At 32.9% G+C, this 26,040-nt stretch overlaps 1 protein-coding gene across 1 annotated transcript in view; it reads right to left on the bottom strand.

Moving 5' to 3' along the window:
• Nucleotides 1–6,323: 6,323 nt before the first annotated feature.
• LOC123663850 (protein trachealess) overlaps nucleotides 6,324–26,040 on the bottom strand; it is a 217,843-nt gene continuing 198,126 nt past the window's right edge. The window contains exons 8-13 of the mRNA XM_045598487.1: nucleotides 22,464–22,629; nucleotides 17,842–17,966; nucleotides 15,577–15,770; nucleotides 14,980–15,089; nucleotides 9,120–9,267; nucleotides 6,324–8,824 (exon numbers count right to left, since the gene is read on the bottom strand). Coding sequence (XP_045454443.1) covers nucleotides 7,621–8,824; nucleotides 9,120–9,267; nucleotides 14,980–15,089; nucleotides 15,577–15,770; nucleotides 17,842–17,966; nucleotides 22,464–22,629 — 1,947 coding nt within the window. The 3' untranslated portion in view covers nucleotides 6,324–7,620. The remainder of the gene's footprint in view (nucleotides 8,825–9,119; nucleotides 9,268–14,979; nucleotides 15,090–15,576; nucleotides 15,771–17,841; nucleotides 17,967–22,463; nucleotides 22,630–26,040) is intronic.

Raw genomic sequence — 26,040 nt, 5'->3', positions numbered from 1 at the left:
GTTATGTCCTCAAATGTATATATTAATGTTATATATACATGTCGAAAACTACAGCTGTTGATTGCCAACTAAAATTTTATGCCATTGGTCTTATATTAGTATATCTTATGATATAGAATCTCTGTTTAATCTCCCTTTTAGTATAATAATTACTATTGTAAAGTTAAAAAAATTCTAAAGCAAAGAACTTATAAGTTACATAGTTCTAAGGACAATTTAATTAAATATTTTCTAATCGGGTAACTAATGAAAAATTTACTTGATTTCGTTTTTTTATGACTGGTATGACTGAACCGTCTAATTTATTAAAATTTTAAAAGTCACACTTAATAATGACACAAAAGTATGTGTATACATATTACTGATTTCTATTAATTATTTACATTATACATATTTCTGTACTAGCCAGTGGCGCAGCTAGGGGGACAAGGGCCCTGGTGCATAGGGAAAGAATCGGGCCCTCCTTCCCTCTTTCCGCGTTGTTTGAACTTGTATTGGCCTTTAAAATTATTGATAGGAATAAGAATAGGAAGCAGTGAGTTGAACTTATCCCTAGTAGGCTAAATCCATACCCCGTCTCTATTAGAATATCCATGTGTTTAATAGAAGAAAAAGGGAATAAATAAACAACGACGCACATGACAATATAGAATAATCCAAACTACCAAATAACTGAAATAACGATAACAAACAGCACATGCTTATCGAGGACGCTTGGCGCATGTGTTGAAAATGTTGAATAAGGAGTTCTATAATTGGTGATGTTGATTTGAAAAAAATAAATAAAAAAAATCTTGACTCGAGGCTCGAGCCTGCTCACAAGATTTTTTTTTTAATTTATTTTATTTTATTATTTTTTTTTTTTCAAAGCTGAGGTTAGAGGGCCCCCTGAGCTCCGGGGCCCTGGTGCACTGCACCACCTGGCCCTATGATAGCTACGCCACTGGTACTAGCTCTGCACTTGAGCTTCGTGACTGTTGATTCTCTGATGTGAATTTCCTGAGAAAATAATGTAGTAAAATTATATATACTGTTAGTTAGATAAATTTTTAACATTAGTTAAAAAATGTAACACCGTTTTGACCAATAGATTCAAAATAAGTAGTAGTATTAATTAGAAATAATATTTTCTATATAACAAAGATGCCTAAATGTGAATCAGTTAAGTTGATATTAGGAATACTACAGATTAGGTACATACCCATAATATGTGACCTGTTTTTACATTTTTTTAACCCCCTCCTGCCTCGACTTTTCACGCAGTAATTCAGAAGTATGGTTTAAATAATTTTTTAACCATACTTACTGCTTGGTATACTTTTTTTTTTATATCACTAGTTCGGCAAACAAGCGTACGGCTCACCTGATGGTTAGAGATTACCGTAGCTTATAGACACCTACAACACCAGAAGCATCGCAAGCGCGTTGCCGACCCAATCCCCCCAGGAGCTCTGGTCACCTTACTCATCAACAGAAACACAATACTGCTTGAAAGCAGTATTATTTAGCTGTGATCTTCTATAAGGTCGAGGTACAACCCCAGTCGGGCTGATCCAGATTTTGAGCAAGAAATTCCTGCTGTGCCCTACCTCAGTTATACTTTCGATTTTTAATCAATTGACGTTCTGGCATGTGTGTGTCAGTGCTGCCACTAGTGAGTTTGAAAAGCGGCATGTTTGAATATAGTTTGAAAATGCGTGAGACTTTCCTAGAGATGATGTGACCAAGCGTGAAATTTTTAAGTTCCCTCCCCCCCCCCATGGGTCATATGGTATGGGTACGTTACATTCATGGCAACACTATGTAGTTATTAATTTAAATTAAAATTTAATTAAAGTAGATGTAAAATAAATGTAACAGAGTTTGCCTTTTATTAAATTGTACGACCTCTAGTAATGGGGAAACAGTAAAGTTTAATTTTATTACTAAACAAAAATAATGAAATGAATTTTAAGTTGGGTGAAAAGTGAGCATAACAATTTGGATAAAAAAAAATTCTTAACTAAAATAATGTTCTCATTTTATTATAAACTGCAGTTTCTAACGCATTTACGTTCTAACTCTAGTGATGTCATATATAACCTACCCAATTAAACAGATTTATGAATGCAGTAACATAATTTATACATTATTTTTTGCAAAATAAAATAAAATTGGTTTCTACGATAAGCACTCCTAAAAAAACAACTTTAGTTTTATCATGTGTTGACGTGTCTGTTTTCGCTGAAATTAGTTAAAATATAAATTTAAACTGTGTATATCCGTTTTTCTCTGTGTAAGCTACATATACATGAAAAGTTGGTCGTATTATTTAATTTGAGAAAAGTTCTGCAATTATTATTAGATGTTTATTCATAAGAAAATGCTGGATACCACACTGGAAAAATTAATAATAAGTTTGAAATCACGTGTACGCAATACACAGTTAAATAGTAATATAATGTATATTTTATATAGATACAAATAACTGCTCTTAAATAATATACGAAAAAATATTAAAAAAAAATCTATTTAGAAAAAAAACTTTTATATTGTTCAATAAAATATACATTCGTTTTTAATAATTTGATTTCAATCGCCGCTATAATATAATTTACATTACATGTCTTGTATCAGAAAAATAGCAAAAATACTGTCAAATTGCAATTTAAAAGCGATTGCCAAGCAAGCAGTGGTGTATAGCGAAGTACATGGGCGTATCCTTGGTGGGGCAAGATGGGGTATTTGCCCCGCACTGACTCAACACCAATAGTTAACATTTTAGATTTTATTAATAAAATTATAGGTAATTATTATCACAACCACCGCAAGCTATTATTATAATAGTAAGACAGTGTAACTTTCTACTACTTAACGAGTTATAGGTTTTTTTTAGTTTTTGCCCCCACCTTTACCAAAATTCTGGGTTCGCCTGTTATTGATACTAATACCGTTCTTATATATAAGCGATTGACAATTAGCAAAAAATCGGCAATTGTATAGCAATTGAAAGTGTAATAAGTAATTAAGTATAATAAATAGTGTATAGAAATTCGTGTAGCATTAGTTTTTATATAATAAATGTTTTAAAAGTAGAATAATAAGTATAAAGTGCCTGATAGCAATGTAGATGTAACTGTTACGTTATAAGTTATGGCATTTTGTATTAAGTGTAATTAAAAAATAATTCCGTCCACTTTGTAGAATTTAAATTCATAATATATAAATATCATTTGTAGAACTGAAACAATTGTTTATTGAACGGTAAAATGTGCAATTTTTACACGTTTGCAACTAGAATTTGTGAATCTCTATAATTGCATTTAACTCATTTCCACTTTCTTATAAAATATTTAAAATGTAATATTTTGCCACCGATAAAATTCTGTTTATGTTGTATATTGATATTGAATTTTAATAAATATTTTTTAAATTCGATAAAATAACTATTTTATTATAACTGGTAGTTTATTGTTAATAATAAACAGCATCTATAATTGTGTTTGCTCGCAAACGAAAAACAACCGACTTCAATTACATCGACGAGTAATACAACGTAGATCGACGAAAAAATAGTCAAGTAACTACGCGTTATCAAAGATTACTTAAAAAGTAGTTATCAGATCTCAATAAAATTTACATGTGACCACATGACAAACATCAGCTTTAGATTAAATTAAAAATTACTAAAATCGGTACACCCAGTAAAAAGTTATTGCGGATTTTCAAGAGTTTCCCTCGATTTCTCTAGGATCCCATCATCAGATCCTGGTTTCCTTATCATGGTACTAAATTAGGGATATCTTCTTTCCAACAAAAAAAGAATTATCAAAATCGGTACACCCAGTAAAAAGTTATTGCGGATTTTCAAGAATTTCCATCAATTTCTCTGGGATCTCATCATCAGATCCTGGTTTCCTAATCATGATACCAAACTAGGGATATCTCCTTTCCAACAAAAAAAGAATTATCAAAATCGGTACATCCAGTAGAAAGTTATGCGGTATAATACAACGTAGGTCGACAAAAAAAGCGTCAAGTAAAAACGCATTATTAGATATAGCTCGAAAACTAGTTGTCAGATCTCAAATAAATTTAAATGGGACCAATTGGCACACACCACCTTTCGATTAAAAGAAAATTTGTCGAAATCGCTCCAGCCAGTCATAAGTTCTGATGTAACATACATAAAAAAAAATATATATATACAGTCGAATTGAGAACCTCCTCCTTTTTTGGAAGTCGGTAAAAAAAAAGAAAATACAGTCGAATTGAGAACTTCCTCCTTTTTTGGAAGTCGGTTAAAATATGTCGTTATTATTAGTTCATTGAGTAGCTTCGGCTTTGTACCGCTACAAACCAAATATTTGATTTATTTTTGGGTTTTTTGAAGTGAAACTTCTTTAGACGCATATAGTAAAGTTTTTCAAATGAAACGCAATAATAATTGTATTACCGTTACGAAGATGTGCAACGTTTTTGTCGAACAACAGAGCCTAAACAAAGGTTGTTACATCAATATCGATACTATTACAATGCAAACTAACTAGATAGCGCTGTAACGGAAATCCAAAGCTTTAGATTTGTGTAAATATAAACGAGACTTAAAAATTAGTTTGCCAAAGAAGTTTCACTTGTGACACGTGTACTTTGTACGCACGCACTTTTTTTTCAATTAAAGAACGAAAATATTTAATTTTTTTTTTTTGGTACCAATTGTGTTGTACTTTCTTTGACGATTCAAAAATGCTTTAATGGTTAAAACTTTTAGACGCGTCATAGTTCATAACACAGTGCTACCTCTAGTTTTGGCTGACGCAGGTTCAAATCCCACTCATTGATACATATTTGTGTAGCACTATGGACAATAAAGATTTGTATCGGATTTTATCAAACCCGGGGCGAGGTGGCAAATGCTAGCGCGACCCCATCTCGCCCCACCCAGGCGGACGACTGCTCACACGTGGTGGTTTTTTAGTCAGTAGGAATCTGACATTAACCCTCTGAAACCCCCGCGCGGGAGGATATCCATGATGGATTTTCCCCACGTAAAAAAAGGGTTATATCAAATAAGAAATACTTGAGGCCGTAGTGTGAGGTGTTTATTATCTGTAAACCTGTTATTTATTGTTACTGTTTATATTACGTATTTTAATTGCTCATCTTTACGAATTGTTACATTAGAATATAAAGAAAAATGCCCTAGACGCTATATACATATATATTATGTATAACACACATGTCAAAAAATCCCTGTCCTTGGTTGAAGCAAGGAGTAGAAATGTTAATAAAATGCAAGCAATGCATGTGTTACGCTCAAAGATCGAAAACGCTCATTGAGCGGAAAAATATCTCACAACGCGATGTGGTCACAGTAAAACATCCACATAGCGAAATTCGTCTTATGGCTCTAATGAAAACGCGCACGACGCGTTGTGGCAATCAAAGAAAGACCAAATAGCGAAATTCGTGTCGTGGCTTACATGCTATTCGATCTCAACGATGTGCTGTTACATCAATAACAGATCCTCAAGACTACACTAAAACGAATAAAAGGAGCGCTAGTGGGCTACGCTAACCGCTTACTATCAGCGGACCTTATGCTTGTTGCACATACCGTTTGTTGTTGTATAAATATATCATAGTATATCTTATATATAAAATTCTCGTGTCACAATGTTAGTTATAATACTCCTCCGAAACGGCTGGAACGATTTTTATGAAATTTTGTATGCATATCGAGTAGGTCTGAGAATCAGCCAACATCTACTTTTCATACCCGTAAGTTATATAATCTCCACCAGTGGACCCGATTACCCCTAAGTTATAAGAGAGGGGGGGGGATTAAGGGGGGGTTTATAATATATATGGCAAAACAACGTTTGCGGGGTCAGCTAGTAATTTATAAAATTATAGATTGTAAATTATTTCGTATCCACTGCGTCTCGCGGTACCTATAATATCATTTATTTTAGGGATTTCGGTATAAGAAACAAACTTCGAGTTTTGGTTCTCTATATAGCAATAGTTACATACAAGTATACTCAAACTTTTGCACCCACTAAACTTAATTTTATCTGCCAGATAACCATTGACACAAGTCCCAAAAAAACTTACAATACAACCCTGTTATCCATGGAGCATTTATGCTCCATGCTGTGATCCTTGAAACGTTCCCCGATGGGGCCTAGACTAAATATCCATAGACAACACGAATCAGGATGTCACCGAAGTTTTGAAAAATGACAGCGCAGTGGTTTATAAAAATTGTAGATACAAAAATTTTCCACCCGAAACATACATCAATATATTGTATGTGTAAGGAATCAAATAAAACGAGCTAATTGAAAATTCTTAATATTTTAATGGAGATTTCGTTCACGTTATCGATAAAAATAAAAAATAAAATCAGTTCATAAAAGAGTTTTTAACATAACAAATAATTTCGATACAAGCCTATACCCAATCATTATTTTAATTACAACTTTATTACAATTTCAAAGATTATCTTATATTACGATACGATAACGAAGCCTTTAAATCATAACGAACAACTTTTTCACTCATATTGCACAATAAAATAGCATAAATATTAATTTTGTCATCATAATCTGACGCCTAAATATTTAATTTTAATAAAAATAGACAAAAAATTATACACTGGAATGGACATGAGTATTAAATTGTCATGCGTTTGTCCTTAAAATAAAAAATAAAATAAAAATAATACTTTATGGAATGTCAACATTTAGATTGAGTTAAATTCTCTCTGTATTTAATGTAAAATTATAAAAAAAGTAGAATCGTGTGATTAATTTAAAATATATAACTAAATTTCCGTACTTAACGATTTTAATTCGTTGGTTGAGCTACCATTGGCATCAGCATTATCACTGGAATAGTCAGAGAGGCTTCGATATGAATTTTATACATAATATTTATATTTTTTATTTTATATGAAAATTCTAGAAGATATTTTCAGTACGGATTACAATTAAAAATTCTACTTAATTCCTACAAATTAAAACGTTAACAAAAGTCTCTGAGCGTTGTTAAAAAAAATCTGTCATAGCTAATACACGATATATTTACATTGAAATCTTATTTCGAATAATAAAATATTATACAATACTTATTCTATAATTTACAAGATTATTTAATACATCGCCTAAATACAATGTCTAACTATTTTACAATAATTTACAAAGCTTAATTTTAAAACCATTAAATTGATATGCAATAAGCTATAGATATAGCTTGCGGGTAAAATTAATCCGCCGTTTTTACCACGCTAACTGAATACTGTTTGGCTTTATTTGATTGCCATGTAAGTAAATTGTACAAAACGCCATTTTGTAACCATACTATAGACAAGTTAACAAAAAGTAGTTCAAAACTATTTGTAAAAATTTTTGGCACATGCATGAGGCAAAAACAATTTCCAAAAAATTCATGAGTATTTTAAAGTTATTCTTTGTAAGAAGTTCTTTTTTTTAATGAAATTAAATTCAAATCTTAAAGTCGAAAATAAAACACGTTCTAAAACAGTAACAATAAATAAACAATTATCGAACGTACAACACAACTCTACGAGGAAAATTCCTTCAATATTCAAAAATTTCGTCACTACCGTAAACATGGCTATGAGCTGGTGGAATACCAATTAGTGTTCGGTGGCGCTGACTTATCTACTGGTTGATGCGAGTGAGATGCATGAGCGGAATGCGCTTGAGGGTGATAGAGATGGAAAGAGGAAGGAGGATGGAAGAACTGAGACTGGTCCAAAGACGACGCGTAGTCCAAAGCACCAGGTACTGCCGAATACGCTTGAGGCTTCAATGGCAACGGTGCCTCGCCCAAATACGGATGTCTTAACGCTTCGGAATAAGCGCTGTTATCGTAAGGCAACGTATATTGCTGTTTGTCTCTAGGAGATACTGACCCTGGTGGCGTCATCGCCGAGTGGTAATCAGCGTATCCTCCATAAGCCAGAGATCCTATGTCTGTTCCTTTATGACCTAATTGTTCACCATAACCAGAGCCTTCACTGCCAGGAGGCGTTGGCAAGGGTCCTGATTGACCATCGCTGGAATAGTATCCTGTTCTTCCGTCTCCTAAGAAATTACTTCTAATAACACTTTCCCGGTTTGCATACAGCTGTCTAAGTAACGCTGAAGCTGGCGTGGACGTATGGTTACCCTGTATTTGACGATTCAGGTGGTTCAAGTGGTGATTTTGAGTGCCGATCCATTGGATGGTCGATTTTTGTTGTTGCTGTTTCAAAAGTGCATCAGTAGAAAAATCAGTTGGCCGATGCGATATTTCCTTCCCATCCAACGCAACTGATGGCAAATGTTTTGACATTGCGTTTTCTAGATCCCTAACAGATGTGGCATCAGATGTTTCTGGTAGAGCTAAATTTGCTTTGGTCATATCGCGATCAGCGGGTGATATTGCAGCGCCAGGGTTAGAAGAACTTTTTCGCCTTTCATCGTCTTTTTCTGATTCATCTTCACAGTCTGTGGTATGTTTCCGCTTTTTCAGTCTTCTTGCTGGCATTGGGGAGGTTCTTTCTTGGTTCGTATGGAGTGGTATGGGTTGTGTGTCGCTTAGTCTCGTTAGATGTGTTACATCGGATGTGGGTGGAGCTGTTGAAGCGGAGTCATTATTGGTGGGTGCTTCGGTTCTTTCAGCGGTGTGTCGTGGAGGGGGTGGTGGGGCTCCCGGTGCGTCGGCATCCGGAGGCCCGTTTTCTGGATCTCCCGTTGTTTCCTCTCGCTTTACTCCTTGCACACTTTCTTCTAACTGGCAGCAATCCATTACTGTATTTGGATATTCACGTCCACTGTGAAAATAAAAGTAGCTTAATGCTGATAATTGATTATTTACCTAAAAATATTTGCATGTATACATATATAAATAATAACATATACATGTTTATAGCATTTTTAAGGAATATAATGCATTTGAATTATTTTTTAGTAACGAAATAATTTTCTCAACTTGAATAAAATGAATAATATCCAAATACACAGGGATTGTAAAAAGATTTCACAAAGCAATCATATTTTTTTCCTACGTGATCTAAAAGAAATGGGCCAAATCTATAGCCTTACTTATTGAGCAAAACGTTAATTTACCTTATAACATAATTGACACATATGATATTCTGTTCTTCAGCATTCTTGGAAGAGCAGACGACAGTAGCGCATGTCTGCATCCACGTGTATCCTCCCAGCTTGTTCATCAGTCTGTAGTAGTGCGTCAGTACTTGACCCTTGTTCATTACTGTAACAAACAAAAGTTTTATAAACGTTAAAACAGAGGGACAATGCCGTAGTATATCTGAATATTGTATTATAAGGAGCTTTCATTTAATTATTTGACATTATGTATATTACGCTTCAGCCTGTAATATCCCACTACTGGGTATAGGCCTCTTTCACCATGTAGGAGAAGGATCAGAGCTTAATCCACCACCATCAGCGTAGGCTGAAGCATATGTATATTACGATTTTAATAAACAAATAAATGTTAGAGTTACAAAAAACGTATTTTCGACAAATTATGTAAAGTAATATTTCAATAATATTGATGAAAGTTGGTAGACATGACTAATGAGATACTAATACTCATACATACTTGTACAAAAACATACACCTACCACATTATTTACATACAAATAATAACGATTAATAATATAATTCAACAGCCATAATTATATTTATTATAACTAAATCAGGACAGATATTCGTAATCGCGACCTTGAATTAGTGACTTAAGTCGTTCGATGACGACCATACTAACGTTATACAAAACAGTGATGATATATGCTTGCGATCCTATTTGACAAGACAGTCTCAAGACTTTCTAGTGTCTTTATACTCGATACTTGTAATTTTATTCTAAAATCGTTTAGAGAACGTACCTAGTAATAAAGGATTGTCTTTTCGCACAGGTATGTCTATAAGTATTATATACCTGTCTGGAATGATCGTCCTAATTATTCTACTTAGAAGTAAACGCTTGAAGGTGTATACCTACACTTACGCACATGACACGATACACAGCAGAATAATCGTAAAATATTACAAACGAATTTTTGTCAAAGACGCTTAAAATTTGGTGCGAGTTAAACACTACAAAAGGAATCACCCCTTATCGAACTAGATCTCCCGTAATGGTGTTTTCTTAGAAGTTAATTGAATTTGAAAAAGGTAGACATGTTGTACTAAAAGCTGTATAGAATTTACACGAGATCAAAGTCGCAATAACATATTGTTTCGCAGGTTATGTGTCTTATGTGTACGGTGAACGTAAAAATTGCATTATATTCCATACATACGAAAGACAAAGTGTTCGACATGTGTATTGTGTACGTGAATCATTAAGACAAACCCGCGGTTTGGTTTTGTTGTTTTATTGTTTATTGTTGCCGTTTAATTTACAATGTGTTTGGCTTCGGGCCAAAAATTAGGCTTCATTTGCTAATAGTACCTTATTGTTGTGGTAAAATCGTCATGGTATTTGACATTATTTTGTGTTAATCGACTGAGGTAGTCTACGAGCAGCTTGTAAGACTACTGAATCCTGTTTGTTTTGATGGAATAAGGAAGTCCGTGTGAATAATTTGTAAAGGGAATGACTCCTGTCTAGATTAGTTAGGCGTCATGGCGTGTGTTAGAACATTTGACGCGATGCTCAAACATTATTAATTACGTATGTTTAGACTGTAAATAATATAACGGAGTTGAATCCTACATTGACTTACATTTAATTTAAAACCGTTCAGCTTTCGGAAAATTCGACGTAAAATATTACGAATATCCTGTCGGCGTAACAATTTCCTTATTGATGGTAGAAGGTAATGGAAACCATCGTGCATCGTAAGGAAATCTATAAAAATAAATTTAACTTAAATTTTTTGATTTATACGTACCTATTTAGCAACCCTAATTTAGTTATACAGACAATATGTGTAAGAATTAATCTTATAATCTAATTATAAGTATTTATAAAAGTAATTATAATTATAAATAAATAAATAAATATATATTTACACAATACACACACGGTCGTCTGTTCCTAAAGTAAGCAACTTAATGTTTGTGTTATAGGTAACAGCCGACTGGTATATAGCTACATATTTTTTTTTTTTTGATAAATATACTTATAAATAATACATATATAAATATATAAATAAATATTTATATTACACCCAGACTCGGGGTGGGAATCGAACCCACAACCCTCGGAACAGAAAGCAGGGTCACTACAAACAGCGCCAACGGGCTAGTCATTATAATATTTATTAGTAATTATAAGTAACTAAATTCGATGATAACCTAAAACCATAACTGTATGTTAAAAAGTGGTTGCGTTGCGTAATGGAAAAATCACATATATTCATTAAAATCGATTATCCTCAAGGATTCAAACGATTGTTTTCGATGATTTGTCCACCCATGACCCAATAAGAGTGAAATCCATCGACTAATAATGTCGTAACGCCACTTCGTATTCAGTGTGTGCGAATAGAAATTCATGTCAAGACGAGCCTTCAAGGCAACAGGAAAATTTACTGCTTGATCTCCTTTAAAAGTTTTGAGTCAGACTTTTAATATAAAATTGAACTTTCTAATTTAACAATAATAGTTTGACTTTTATAGTGGCTGTTTAGCTGCTTCTTCAAGTTAGTAGCGTTCTATTGTACTGAAAATATTGTGAAATTCCTTGAAATCAGAAATTCTATTTTAAGTCATAAATGTACGACATAGATTCATCATAGCTTTATACATAGCTAGCAAGAAATATGAAGTCATTGAAATTATTTTAAATTCTCATATGGAGTCACAATACAAAAAGTAACAGGCTGTGAAACGTCTAGCTACGACTTATAACAGCGGAATAGAAGCCACAAATGTCACTGCGAGTAAAATCATGTAGGTTTTCTGGTACCTACCTTATAAAGGAAAAAAATATCAATACAAAAACTTCTCTTCCGTTCTATTTTTCCTCTACAACTGCTACATTAACCAAATAACCTTCAGAAGCATAGGTACATTTGTCTTATGTACAATACTCGCTACATCCTCACATACAAAGGAACGGAAAATATATAACCAAATAAAGTCATCTATCCGTATGTATGTGATATCATTATTTTTCCACGTACCCGCCAGAATACAATTTAGGCCTAGCGCCATACCAACCGTTTGTGATTTGAATAATAATTTCCTAGCATCATTTCGTTTCCTTTCTACTGACTTCGACGTGGGAAATGTCGGTTCTTAATGCTCTTTGAGCCTTTATCCTTTTCTTGGGAATGGTATAAAATTATAACGTTGTAGTCATTTTATCTTTTTGTCTAGTGATTCATAACTTTTTTCAATGGTTTTTTATAGAAGATAGCCATGTTGAAAATCAAACTGATATATAACAGCATTTATGCTTAAAGATCGATTCGCTTCAGCCTATAATATCCTACTACTGGGCATAGGCCTGTTTTCCCATGCAGGACAAGGATCAGAGCTTAATCCACCACGCTGCTAAAATGCGGGTTGGTGGATATATTCCCTACTATGAGTAACGATCGTTATCAGGTGTTCATGATAATAACCGAGACCGACGGCTTAACGTGTTCTCCAAGGCACGGTGCGGTAACCCACAAGGACTGCACAAATACCCAGACCACGGCAAACACCTGTATGGCCAATACAAATTTTTGTCATGTGCTGGGATCGAACCCGCAACCGCCAGCTCAACATTGTACCTCATTTCCGATACGAAACACCCAAATTCCACAATAATGATATTTTAGCACGAGTATATTATATTCTTATATCTGACATCATGAAAAAACTTGGATGCATTGGAAACATTCTACGGAGATATGTGTGGGAATAAATCTATTTAAAATCGAACGTAACGTATTTAACTTTTTTTTTTGTAGCGGAAAAATATACCGTTCAGTCTTTTCTTAAAAGTGGGACCCAAGTGGGAGCTCTTACAAAGTTGTAGTACTTATTAGCTGAATGTTTATTCGGAAAATATGAAGAATCGTGATACTTAAACGAAACCAAATTCAGACGCATTTCATCTGAACCATTAGGATAATCATGAAGTAAAAATAGGTACTGTGTGGCTACGGTACTAAAGAATATAGCCACCCCCTTTCTTCCCGTAGATGTCGTAAAAGGCGACTAAGGGATAACACAGTTCCGTTACGACCTTGGAACTTAAAAAGCCGACCGGTGGCGGGATAACCATCCAACTGCTGGCTTTGAAATACACAGGCCAAAGACGGGCAGCAGCGTTTTTGGTGCGATAAATCTAGCCCTGCGGTCACCAACCCGCCTGCCCAGCGTGGTGACTATGGACATGACTGACATGACTATGACAGCAGTGGACTGTATAGGCTGTAATGACTGATGATAAATGAAAAATAGGTAGGTATACAATATTTTTTGAGAAAACAATGTTCTCTTAAACATTAATTAACTCACTTTTTTTTACATATTTAAATCTTATATGTAGTTACTTTAGACAGATGATAATAATGTCTAAAACTATGTATAAGGATTATTAGACGATACATTAGGAATGGTTTTCAACAACGTGAAATCGAATTGCCTATTTAGTGATTTTTGAATGTAACCTCCAATTATATGGTATAAATATAAGTGATGTAACTTTATGTAATTTGTATACTATTCCAAACATCACGAAATCAATTGCCAACTTATGTAACCATACATAAAACAAGATGGCCGCCGATTAACTCGAATCACGGAGCGTTGACGTCATTTAGTAACTTTTTCACTACAGCCGTTGATAGCTTTACGAGAACATTAATTTGAATTTAAAATGCACAATATACAGATGCCGGTCAAATGTGGACATTTCTGGTGTGGAATAACAATTGTCTGAATTAACATATAACACCGGGTGTTTGCTAGAAAGCGGGTAATTTGGTTACAACCGTACACAAGAATGGGATTCCTGATTGTAATATAAGTATATTATATTAAAGTATATGAGGTAATAAAATTTAAAAATTATGGCTAAAACTTCCGTCAAGACGCGATGGCGGAATTTCAATTTAAGGATAAAATAATTATCGTATTGAAAACATTTCTATTACAAAATTATGTCTTATCGATTATGTGACCGTTTTTCATAAAACAAATTATGTATTCCTTAGATCAAACCGGCTCATATCCTAAGATTTCTCTAATTGTGGTTCACAAGTTTTTATTGTTTTGAAACAAGCAAAATAAGTCATTTACCGTACCTCAGATTTCCTTATTTTGAAAACGTTCTCACTCTATTCATACAGGGGAAAAGTCGGATAGTTGCCTCGATGGAATTCATGCCTTAGTTTCGAAATCACTATGTTTGAATTGTTTGGCTTGTAGCGTTTCATCATAAACGGAAGTGTCCCCTGTGCATGCCTTGAAGCTACATAAGTAATTGGAGTAGGCGCTTGTGTTTTGTCCATGAGAGTTGAAATTATATAGGTAAATAATCTCTGCTAAGTATTTTTATTATACCCTGCCCTTAGTTTTAAAAATCAAATAAATTTGGTAAGAAAAAAACATAGCCTATCATGTGGCAAGTATACTATGTTACATTTTTAACGCTAGGTCATATCCGCCAAAGTAGGCGAGTAACCCACTTTTTAGAGGTCAAATAAAACTGGATTTACTCAAAACTAGTACTATTTATATTTAAAAAACGGGCTATTATAGAAGAACAATAATCTATACTATGATATATACACTTTGATTACAAAAATAATAAGTATAACACACATCATGAATAGAGAGCATTTTTGAAAAGTGACCAAACTATCCGGCTTTTCCCCTACAGTATTTGTTTTTTATTTCGTAATTCTGTTTGCATTAGTAAGGCCAATAAATATCTTATTAAAATATTAAAACTATTTCTATGATATTAATACATAGTTAAGATTTCAAAATATTTAAAATATTTACTTACAGTCAACATGACATTTCCTAAGTTTGTTTGCATCCTCGCCGTGACACAGAGCGTAAAGATTTTTCCCTGTAAGCTCTTCAGCTGTGTATCCTAGTAGCTCTGATACCCTGCTGATAAAGAAAAATAAAAATAATTAATAAAACAATCTGTACCAAATTCTACAATTGACTTAATTACATCAAAGAAAATGACTTTTCAAAACATCTAAAAATACTTTAACAAACAATAAATTCGAATGCAAATATTTAACTAGCCGTTAGCGCAGTTTGTAGCCCTGCTTTCTGCTCCGGGGGTTGTGGGTTCGATTCCCACCCCGAGTCTGGGTGTAATATATATTTATTTATATATGTATTATTTATATGTATGTTTATAAAAAAATGTAGCCCACTGGTATACAGTCAGCTGTTATCTATAACACAAGCATTAAGTTGCTTACTTTAGGAACAGATGACGGTGTGTGTATATTGTAAATATTTATTTATTTATTTATAAAATTTATAAAATTATTTATAAATATTTAAGTAAACACAAGAGTCACGGATGACTCATATACAACATATTAAAAAATATATGATATGCATCATATTGTTGTAATACCTTGGCTCGCAATGTGCTATTCGGAAGTCGAAGTTGATCCTTGTGACAAACATGTCAGACTCCAATCTGATCTCGTGGACCGATGGCGGTGGTAAGGCTATGGCCAATGCTACCATACCCAAGAGCGATGGAGGAGTCTTACGGCTATGTGAAAAAGTATACTGCGGTCGTAGGCGGCAGAGCATCAGTACTACCTGAAACGAAAGGAGAAACTGTTGGAGACAAAAGAAACGAAATATATGATGAGCGTCTAACCGTGTAAGTAGTTGTAGAACTAGAGACAAAATCTTTAATTATTAAATATTATCACAATATAAAAATATAATTGGAAAAAACATCGGTTGATAGCACAAATGTTTTATATAATGTATATTACATATCAAGAAATGTATAATTTAAATTCTTCACTATATGAGTTCAGAACCTAAATTTAAATACTAATAGGTTGTTTTGACGTAAATAAAGACAAATAATTTTCGACGAAACTTTCCTTTAAGATTAAATACGAAACGTGGTTTACAAACATAACAAACTTCCTCTGATTTAGAATTCGTAAAGGATAAAGTCACGTATACGAATTCCCAGGTAACTGCTAAAGTCAAGAAGGATGAACTAATTTGAAATTTTCGCAATAAACGCTTCGCCTGTGGCACAAAAGCCATGTAGAGGGTTACAAACGATTTTCTCTAATTGTTCTGTCGATATTTTCGAATTGTATGACCAATTTAGATGTAGATAAATACGAATTATGGGTTTAATTCTCAAAGTATTAATCTCTCTAAATCTAAATTTACAATTTAATCCCTGTAAAATGCCACTTCGAAACAATGATTCAAATGTTTGGAATGCAAGAAAATGAAATGCCAAAAGTCTAAACTTTCAAGTTTAAAAGACGAAAAGATATTTGATAATTATTTATCCAATAAACTTTACAACGAAAGTCGGTAAAAATTAATAATAAAAATTATTCATTAAAAATACAAAAGAATCATAACTAAAAACATTAACATTTAAAAACGTGACAAAAATCATCAAATGGCACTTAAAAAAGAAAATATAAGAAGGAAGCATCTTAAATTGATAAATAAACACCGGAAACAATCTATTAAGGACAGTTCTACCAACCTAGTACATTATTCGCAAGTCGCTAAAGATATAATCACATTTTATGTTCTAACACCGAGTTAAAGCAAAAATTATGGACCACAATTCGCCCTGAGGCACCCCACGCCGAGCAATAACTCTAACAATAATATTTGTGATACTAGACGGATAAAAGTCGTGCGAAATTATTTAGGTGTAATAAAATGGTAAATGGTTTATTTATTAGAATAAACGATTTATTTTTAACATTATCAAAGCTGATAAATAAACGTCTAATAATATAATCTCAAACTATTAAAAAGTAAGAAATGGAAAACGATTTACGTAGGTCAAATTTGTTTCAAATGTAATATGAATTATTGGGTAATAATGGCTGGACATTACTGTAACATTTTTCAAGTTTCAATAAAAACATTTCATAAGGAATTTCTTAGGGTTTAACGTTCGATATTAAAATTTTATTACTATTAATCGTTTTTCGAAGGCACTGAATTCTTCGTGTTTGAGGAAAACTTTAAAGAAATTGCACATGAGGCCTTTTGCATGAAAACCTTTATGCTAATTAATATTTAGTTCTTCAAACGACTTCAATTATCTAAAATATTATTATATTTTGATACAATATCGAGACAGCTAACGTTCTGTTTCATGCGAAACGTTTCATAACTTAACAGAGAAAACACTTCTTCTCTTCTGATACCCACCCGCCAGTTACCACCCTCTCCATTTCTCGAAGTTTCACCATCCTTGCTTCTTCCAACCTAGATCGAAAATGAAAATTCAGCGTCCATTTATTTCTCTCTATAATAGATAAGAATAATGTCCACATATTTTCATACCAGTACCGAAATCAACATGTCAAGTCATGTCAGCTGTCTTGATTTTTCTTATTTAGTTAATTAATGATCACCAGTAAAATTGGTAACAAGAGGTTTTACGAGTATAATTGTGTAAGATGAGATTACCATTGTTATATCAACGGATGTTTTAGAATGCAGATTTATATGATTTATAGGAAAATATTACGAAAATAATTATTGTACTTCTATTCGTTTTTAATTTTATCATCATTATTTACATCTTCTACTGCAAACTTAGTTTTATATATATATAATGTTTTCTCAGTTTTATATATACATATGTATATGTCTAAATTCTTACCCTGTAACCAGATGATTTGAAGTGGCAACCTCGTTTCGTCAGGGTGCTTTTCATTCGCACACAAAATGCCCTGTCCATCCCTCGGTAGAGAGACCCGCTCGCCGCTAGGCTCATTTGTGATGATACTGCGAACAATTTTCAATATCAATATAATCTATTTTATCAAAAATGTATAATAAATATTAATATTTAACGTAACTTTTGTGAAATAACTTTCTTCGTTCCTTTTATTTTGTCCGATGAAAGATATTTGTGCATGTGAAAATTTTTGTAACTACATAATGTTTGGCTGATCATCAAGTGAATCTAAATAAATAATAGATAATAAATAATATAATTGTGTTTGCTCGCAAACGAAAAAAAAACCGACTTCAATTACATCGACAAGTAATACAACGCAGATCGACGAAAAAATAGTCAAGCAACTACGCGTTATCAAAGATTACTCAAAAAGTAGTTATCAGATCTCAATAAAATTTATTTGTGAGGATATCCCCTTTTCAAAAAAAGAAGAATTATCAAAATCGGTACATCCAGTAGAAAGTTATGCGGTATAATACAACGTAGGTCGACGAAAAAAGCGTCAAGTAAAAACGCATTATTGGATATAACTCGAAAAGTAGTTGTTAGATCTCAAATAAATTTAAATGGGACCAATTGGCATACACCACCTTTCGATTAAAATAAAATTTGTCGAAATCGGTCTACCCAGTCAAAAGTTCTGATGTAACATACATAAAAAAAAAAAATACAGTCGAATTGAGAACCTCCTCCTTTTTTGGAAGTCGGTTAAAAAGATTCGAGATGTGTATTTTCTTTTACCTACTTTTGCCTTCAAATTATAATGGTGTTACGAATTCTTATAGTTGTAACCCGTAACGTATATATATATATCAGCAAACAAGCGTACGGCTCAGCTGATGGTAAGATATTACCGTAGCTTATAGACGTTACAACACCAAAACAATCGCGCGTTGCCGACCCCAAAACCCCAACCCCTCACCGAGCTCTGGTCACCTTACTCACCACGGGAATACAACACTGCTTAAAAGCAGTATTATTTAGCTATGATCCTCTGTAAAGTCGATGTACTTCCTCAGTCGGACTTCTCCAGATTTTGAGCAAGATATATCTTTAAGTATTGCTTTTATAGATCGCTTACATTACTATATTGCTTATAGGGAGATGTGACTAAGTATTTTCAAGCAATATTAAATTCCTACAGCTTAAACGGTTCAAATTCGGCTGATAGCTTGATTGATTACAACGCATATCTAATTAATGGATCTCAATCGATGGGATCTTCGGAGCGATGTTTAATTGATTTCATTGGTAGTAAGACTGAAAAAAACGATTCAGAGGTTCTCAAACTGTACTAAAATATCATTTGGAACATGAAGCTGTGATTGTGTAAATAGCATGCATGTGATATACGTTTTATATAATATATTTTTAAAACGGATCGCTTCGCTTCACCCTGTAATATCTCACTGCTGGGCATGGGCCTCTTTCCCCATGTAGGAGAAGGATCGGAGTTTAATCCACGGAACGGAGTTCGTAGGTATATTCCCTACTACGAGTAACGATCGCTATCAGGTGTACATGACAACAACCGGGACTGATGGCTTAACATGCTCTCTGAGGCACGGTGGGAAGACCCACAAGGACTGCACAAACACCCAGACCACGGAAAACATCTGTATGGCCAATACAAAACGTATATTTACGAAAAAATAGCAAAATCTAGTTCTGGCTGTTCTTAAATAATGTTCTACGTCAATTTTACGACACTTAAGAGTTTAAATAATTTACTTCAAATTACGTCTCGTTTATTTTAAATTAAACAAAAATCTTGTCAAAGTTAATAATAACTTGATTCATGACATACGAAATGCAAAAGATGATTCATAGAACAACGTTAATAAGAATAGGAAAAACCAACATAAATTGAAGTTGTAAAATATTTTTAAATGATTGTTGTAGTTATAACCGCAAAAGGTCATGGCACTGAAAATGGAAAGAATATAATAATGGTAACCACTTTTAATCATTTATTATATAAATATGTGTAAAATCGATTTGTACAATTTACCGAAACACTTATTTCCTCTTTTATATTTTGGTCATAGTTGCCCATATTCTACGAAACGTTTGCAAATACTAACTATACAGTTAATTAACAAAAAACTACCAAGAAGATGCGTTTCATGTATAGCGAATATCATAAGTTTTAGGTTGTTTATAATATTGGTCATCAAATTTTAAGAAACAACTCAAATATAATGGATCCTGAAGAAGCAAACTAGTGACAAATATAGTGACTGCTTTACTAAGACCATAGTAGCTAATTTTTCTCTTTCTATAGAATCTATTGGGTTCAGAAATAATAATTAAAGAAAACGAAACTTTGAAAAACGCTTATTTTAAAACCAACCACCATCAGTTCTATGGCTATCAGACGACAATACAACTTTTATCCACGCACTTCACTTGTCCATCACTTCTGTGGCCTTTTTAACACGCCATTCTCAACACAATCGACCACTGTCACATCTTATCCTGATTGATTTATTTTTTCGAACACTTTTTCGACACATCGAAATTGATTCTAACATCACGTAAAGTATTTTAGAACTCAGTTAATTGAGCGTCACCTTAAAGGTTTTAGTTTTTTCGTAGTCCAAATTCCAATAAAGTAATTAAATATATAAATAAATAAATATAAATAAATATCTACACAACACACACACGGTCGTCTGTTCCTAAAGTAAGCAACTTAATGCTTGTGTTATAGGTAACAGCCGACTGGTTTATAGCTACATTTTTTTTTTCGATAAACATACTTATAAATAATACATATATAAATATATAAATAAATATTTATATTACACCCAGACTCGGGGTGGGAATCGAACCCACAACCCTCGGAGCAGAAAGCAGGGTCACTACAAACTGCGCCAACGGGCTAGCCATATTAGACTTATATAGAATGTTCATATCAAAATCATCTTTATTAAATCGTTTAAGAATTGTACTTCGGAATCGCTTCTTAAAAGTAGTCAAGTACTTTTTTTTCAGATATCTGTATTTTGTTTAGTATATTTTGTCAGATTAAACTTTTTTTTATAAAAAAACTTATTTTATAAACTTATTTTATAAGATAAAAACATAAAACAACATTAACAATTCAATAATGTTCAATTTTTAAATAAAATCGTTTCAATTGCAATTAGCAGAACTTTGAAACTAACAAGAACATGAGCCACTTTAATTTTATAAATAAATAAAATAAGTAATTTAATGAAACAAGTATAAAAATAACAAACGCGTTAAGTGCAGATCAAACTTTTTATAAAGAAATCTTTAGCGTAGTATTTCTGAATGCAGTGAAGCGAATAACGACCGCTGTCAGAAAAATTATACCAGATATTTTTTGTCCATACTCTCTTTTAATTAACTTTAGCCTATATTTCGAGAAAAAAGTCCATGTACTAACAACTCGAAAGTTGAACGCAACGGTTTCCTAAATTCAATAAACGTTTGATTCTTTCCCATAACGATAAAATATAATATTAATCAACGCTATAAAGGTCGGTACTGACTCCCCATTGACCATTTCATAAGATGCCAACACACCGTGAAGATGCCATAATCTAATTTCAATTTGGTGCACAATTTGTTACATTAACAGTGGACGATTGAACGAAACTTTGGGATCAGTACAGTCACAGGCTTAAAAGCTGTCTTCGAAACTAATTGAATTCCGTACAGTTTTTGTCATCATTTTGAGTATCTTTTTCAGAAATTATTTCAGGTGGAAAATCAAAGGCGCTCTATTTTATAAATTGAAGCCTTTTTAAGCTTTTTGATGATAAAATCTCATGACATGAATTAAATAACATCGCGTGCAATAAGAGAAATGTAATTTTTGTAATTTCTATTTCCGATTCAAAAAGTGGATGATTTTGAGCTAACGTCAAATGGATGTTAGACTTGCCGTGAAATTGCAGGTTAGATTTCATAGTAATATACAGTCATACGATAATATTTGCACTGATCAATCGAAACGCTTATTTATGAGTATCCAGTTGTCATCACAATACCATTCCATTTCAACCGCAAATTTTAGTAATCATTTACCTCTATATGTAGATTAATTACTTGGACTCTTTATAACTATCGCCTGATACCTATAAATCGTAGTCATCAACATTTTTCCATAGACATGTTGTCTATTTCAAAGCAAAACAGCACTTTTTTTTAATTATAATCGTAACTCCACCGCAGTACCTTTTGGTATCGCCATTTGGTTGGCGTCATCTTGAGTGATTACTCGTATTATTCATATTGTCAAATAGAATTTAACAGAGTTTTCAACCAAGTATTATTTTTATCGACATGTCAAAATCTACGAAATTTTCTTCAGGAATTTTCATAAACTGTCAATTACATTCGTTTTTAAGATAGTTACATTTTTTGTTTTTCTATAAAAAATCCAATTCAAAAGTTAAAAGGTCCTTCCGTGTCTATGAGCTACCTATATTCTATTGAGAATAGTATAATAAAAATATAGTATAATACAGATATGTGTTTTAATTTCAGTCTAAATAAACAAAACTTACCATCAGGATTATTAGTCCCATGCTGACTCCCTTCCTCACTACCTGACGCTGGGCTGTTCAAGCCCGCACCAGATCTTCCAGCTAATGACAATCCAAGCTGTTCAGCTATTTCCGCGTGATCAGCTTGATGCACGTAGTCAAATATGCTGCTGCCAGTCATTTCTACCTGGAAAGAAAAAATATTGTTAAACAAAAATCATAAGCTATTTTAGATGATGATGATTGTAGACCCCAACTTATAGACTAGACATGAAACTTATATAAGCTTCTATTTGTAAAAAGTATAATGTTATATTAACTTATATTCAACTCAACTGATAAAAGATAAAACAATGATATAAGTGCAAGAATACCTCAAGTACTGCCTGGTTGTCAATAGTAATAAAGTACCTGGGTGACCGAGCTTAGCTCGGTATTTTTTAGTAAATCGTGTTTTTTGGAAATCATATTTAAATACAAATTACACGTTGATAAATCATCATCATCATTACAGCCTATACAGTCCACTGCTGGACATAGGCCTCCACAAGTTTACGCCAAAAATAACGTGAACTCATGTGTTTTGCCCATTGTCAACCACGCTGGGCAGGCGGGTTGGTGACCGCAGTACTAGGCTTTGTCGCACCGAAGACGCTGATAAAATATGAATCATATTTTCCGATTTTACCGACATAATAATGAACAATATGAACTGGTTATTTAAATAAAAAATCATGAGTGCAATTATAAAAAAAAGGAAAATGTAATCGATCTGACATGGGGATTTAAACCGTGGACTTCTCGGTCGATACCGACCGGCCGATTTCCCACCTGAGCTATTACAACTTGATTGATATTTGCGAAATATAGCCATTTTTTCTTTGCCTAAAAACAGGTATAAAACGACATTTTTTAAAAATGAACCCTAGCTATATCGATTTATCGCATACTAAAATTCCATGAAAATTGTTGGAGCCATTTCCGAGATTCAGATTATACATATATAAAAGAATTGCTCGTTTAATAATAATATTTTTAATAATAATATTAGATAACCGTCTATCCCTTTTTATTTTGATTTTAATAATTTGCTTTAATATCTGATGCGAAAAGGAAATTTTAAACTAGAACCCGCAGACATTTCATAAGTAAACAAAGGTATAAACTTAAAATTCTATAAAACTAGTCAGTCAAGAACTCACCATGCATATAATTATTAAATCTGTACCTTATTAATAAAACGATTACGGTGCAAATAGCAAAGGCTAGAATGAAGAAGATATGCTGTGGTAGTCAAATGAAGACACATCACGTACATCCATCGTTATGAATGAAAAACCTGTTATCATACATCGCGAGGCAGGTGGCTTTGAAACTAACAATAAAGTACACGAACTGGAAGCCGTGAACATCCTCGTAGACGTAAGACGTATAAAACAAAACTTAAATTGTTCCACGGAAGATACATTTGACGATGATTTTAAAGTAATCTTAATTATAAAAACGACAAAAACAATCTTTAAGTACCTTAAAAGAACGTATTAATTAGAAATGATTTAATTAACTACGAGAATTGAAGCAACTTGTGAATGAAATTTAATATAATATAAATTTAAAAAAATACATTTATTACATTGGAAGATGATTATGATGATGCACAATCTGATAAAACACCAACATGAAATGACATGAAACACCAAATGATATAGGTACGCTAGAGAAATAACGAATTAAAAGTTCGCTCGCAGAAAATATTTTAAAATTCTAAATCGAAATTTTTTACCGTACTCTTATTGGAAAAGTTGTTGCTATCTAACTTTCTTGCAGGTCCTTTCACAGTGTATGCAAATGAACCTTTAAATAAATTTATCAAATATAATTGTGAGACCCTATTAAGCATTCAAGTGTCGTGTATCCGCAGTGTTGTTGCGCATGTGAATACCACAAACAATGGTGACGTTACGGTGGTCGGTTCTGGGAAACATCCTTAGAATTTTATGGCATTTACCGATTCAAAGATTGACGGCCCACAAATTTGATGCTGTTGATAGGTGATTTGATATTCAATAAATTACGATGGTTCGCAGTATAGTTGATGGTGATGAAACAGTGATAAATGATGATATCAGAATTACATATCTAGAAGAGAATATTTCGAAATATATGTAGAAAGTATAATATTACAGAACACAATAAATAGTAGATTTTCTGCAAAAGTAAAGAAAGGTCAAATATCTCACGAAATAGTTTAATGTAGTCTAGACCTTCAATAATAAACCGACAAGAAGCATCACGTAAATAATTTTCGGTAAAGGGTCGGAACATGTCAAAACAAAAAAAAAGTGAAATATCCATTTTCTGATTTATCTACAGAAAATACGACTTCCTACTGTCGACGTTATCATCAGTCTTTACGGGCCCCGAAAAAATGGCCGCAACAGAATTTAATATAACGAGAGCGTTAGACAGGGCTGCTTATAAGAAAGTTGCGTCTGCTTATTTACCAGGAAGTTTATGTATTTTATGTCTACACACACTAACGTTTGATGTAGTGTCCATATGTTAGGTGTTTGGATGATATTTAAGTTTGTGTGCGTGTTTGGGGGTGTGTGAGTTAGGTTTGCAGCATTAGGATGAAAGGCACGCGCGCGCCTTGCCCGAGACGTGACTAGCATCTCTCATCATCCCTTTCTCCCCATTCTCTGTCTCCCTCACACCACCCTCCAGCCATTTTGGATCAACTGTTTCTCAGTTTTCAGATCTTTTCCTTTTCCCTTTAATTTCGTAATGTTGTTTAATTTCATCTGAATGTAAATTTTCTTAGGTATTTTTTTCGTGCGGCTTTTCTTCGGCTCAATTACTTGCCGTCTGTTCCTAAATGGCAATGTTGTGTAAAATTGTATTATTTTATTATTTAAAGCTCAGATTGTATATCCTTTATAAGACTTTTATAAGTTGGAAATCTATTAACTTGAATCATACTAATCCTGAAACGACGTGAAAATCTCAATTAGAATGTGAAGACCTCAGATAAACACTTAAATCATTATTTTGCCTAAATGTAACTTAAGATATTAAAGACAAATAATGTTTAAAATTTGGTTACAATCTAATAAGAAAGCTCTCATCTCACTCGAGCGAAGCAAAGCACTCATCATTTTTATATAATTCCAAATTATAATGGGGTATTTAGCAACCTTTGTTATCTTGTAAGGTTGAATCTATATATATTTTTGACAAATTCTGATACTAATATAGGTAAGTAAACCACGCTACCTTGTTCCAATCGCTTTTAAACCCTACTGCGCTCTCTAACTTGCTACGCTGTTATGAATCGCTGTTTAGGGATAAAGAGACTCTTATTAAAAAAAAAATATAAAAATATAATATTATTAAAAAATAAATACGTCATAGTCATTATTTAAAGCCATTTTATCACATTACATTTATAAACATTTTATCGCACTTCCGTATTTCCATAATAAAGAGTATTTGATCCACTAGTACATCAATTATAAAGATGTGTTAGTTTCACAAAGATGGAAAAAATTCCTAATAATTAAATGCACAAAAACAAAAATGCTTTTTTAGTAAAACG

The sequence above is a fragment of the Melitaea cinxia genome, chromosome 21 (genome assembly GCF_905220565.1).
Source record: "Melitaea cinxia chromosome 21, ilMelCinx1.1, whole genome shotgun sequence".
Taxonomy (NCBI): Eukaryota; Metazoa; Arthropoda; class Insecta; order Lepidoptera; family Nymphalidae; genus Melitaea; species Melitaea cinxia.
The sequence above is the reverse complement of the archived record's forward strand: the minus strand, read 5'-3'. Positions and strand labels throughout refer to the sequence as shown.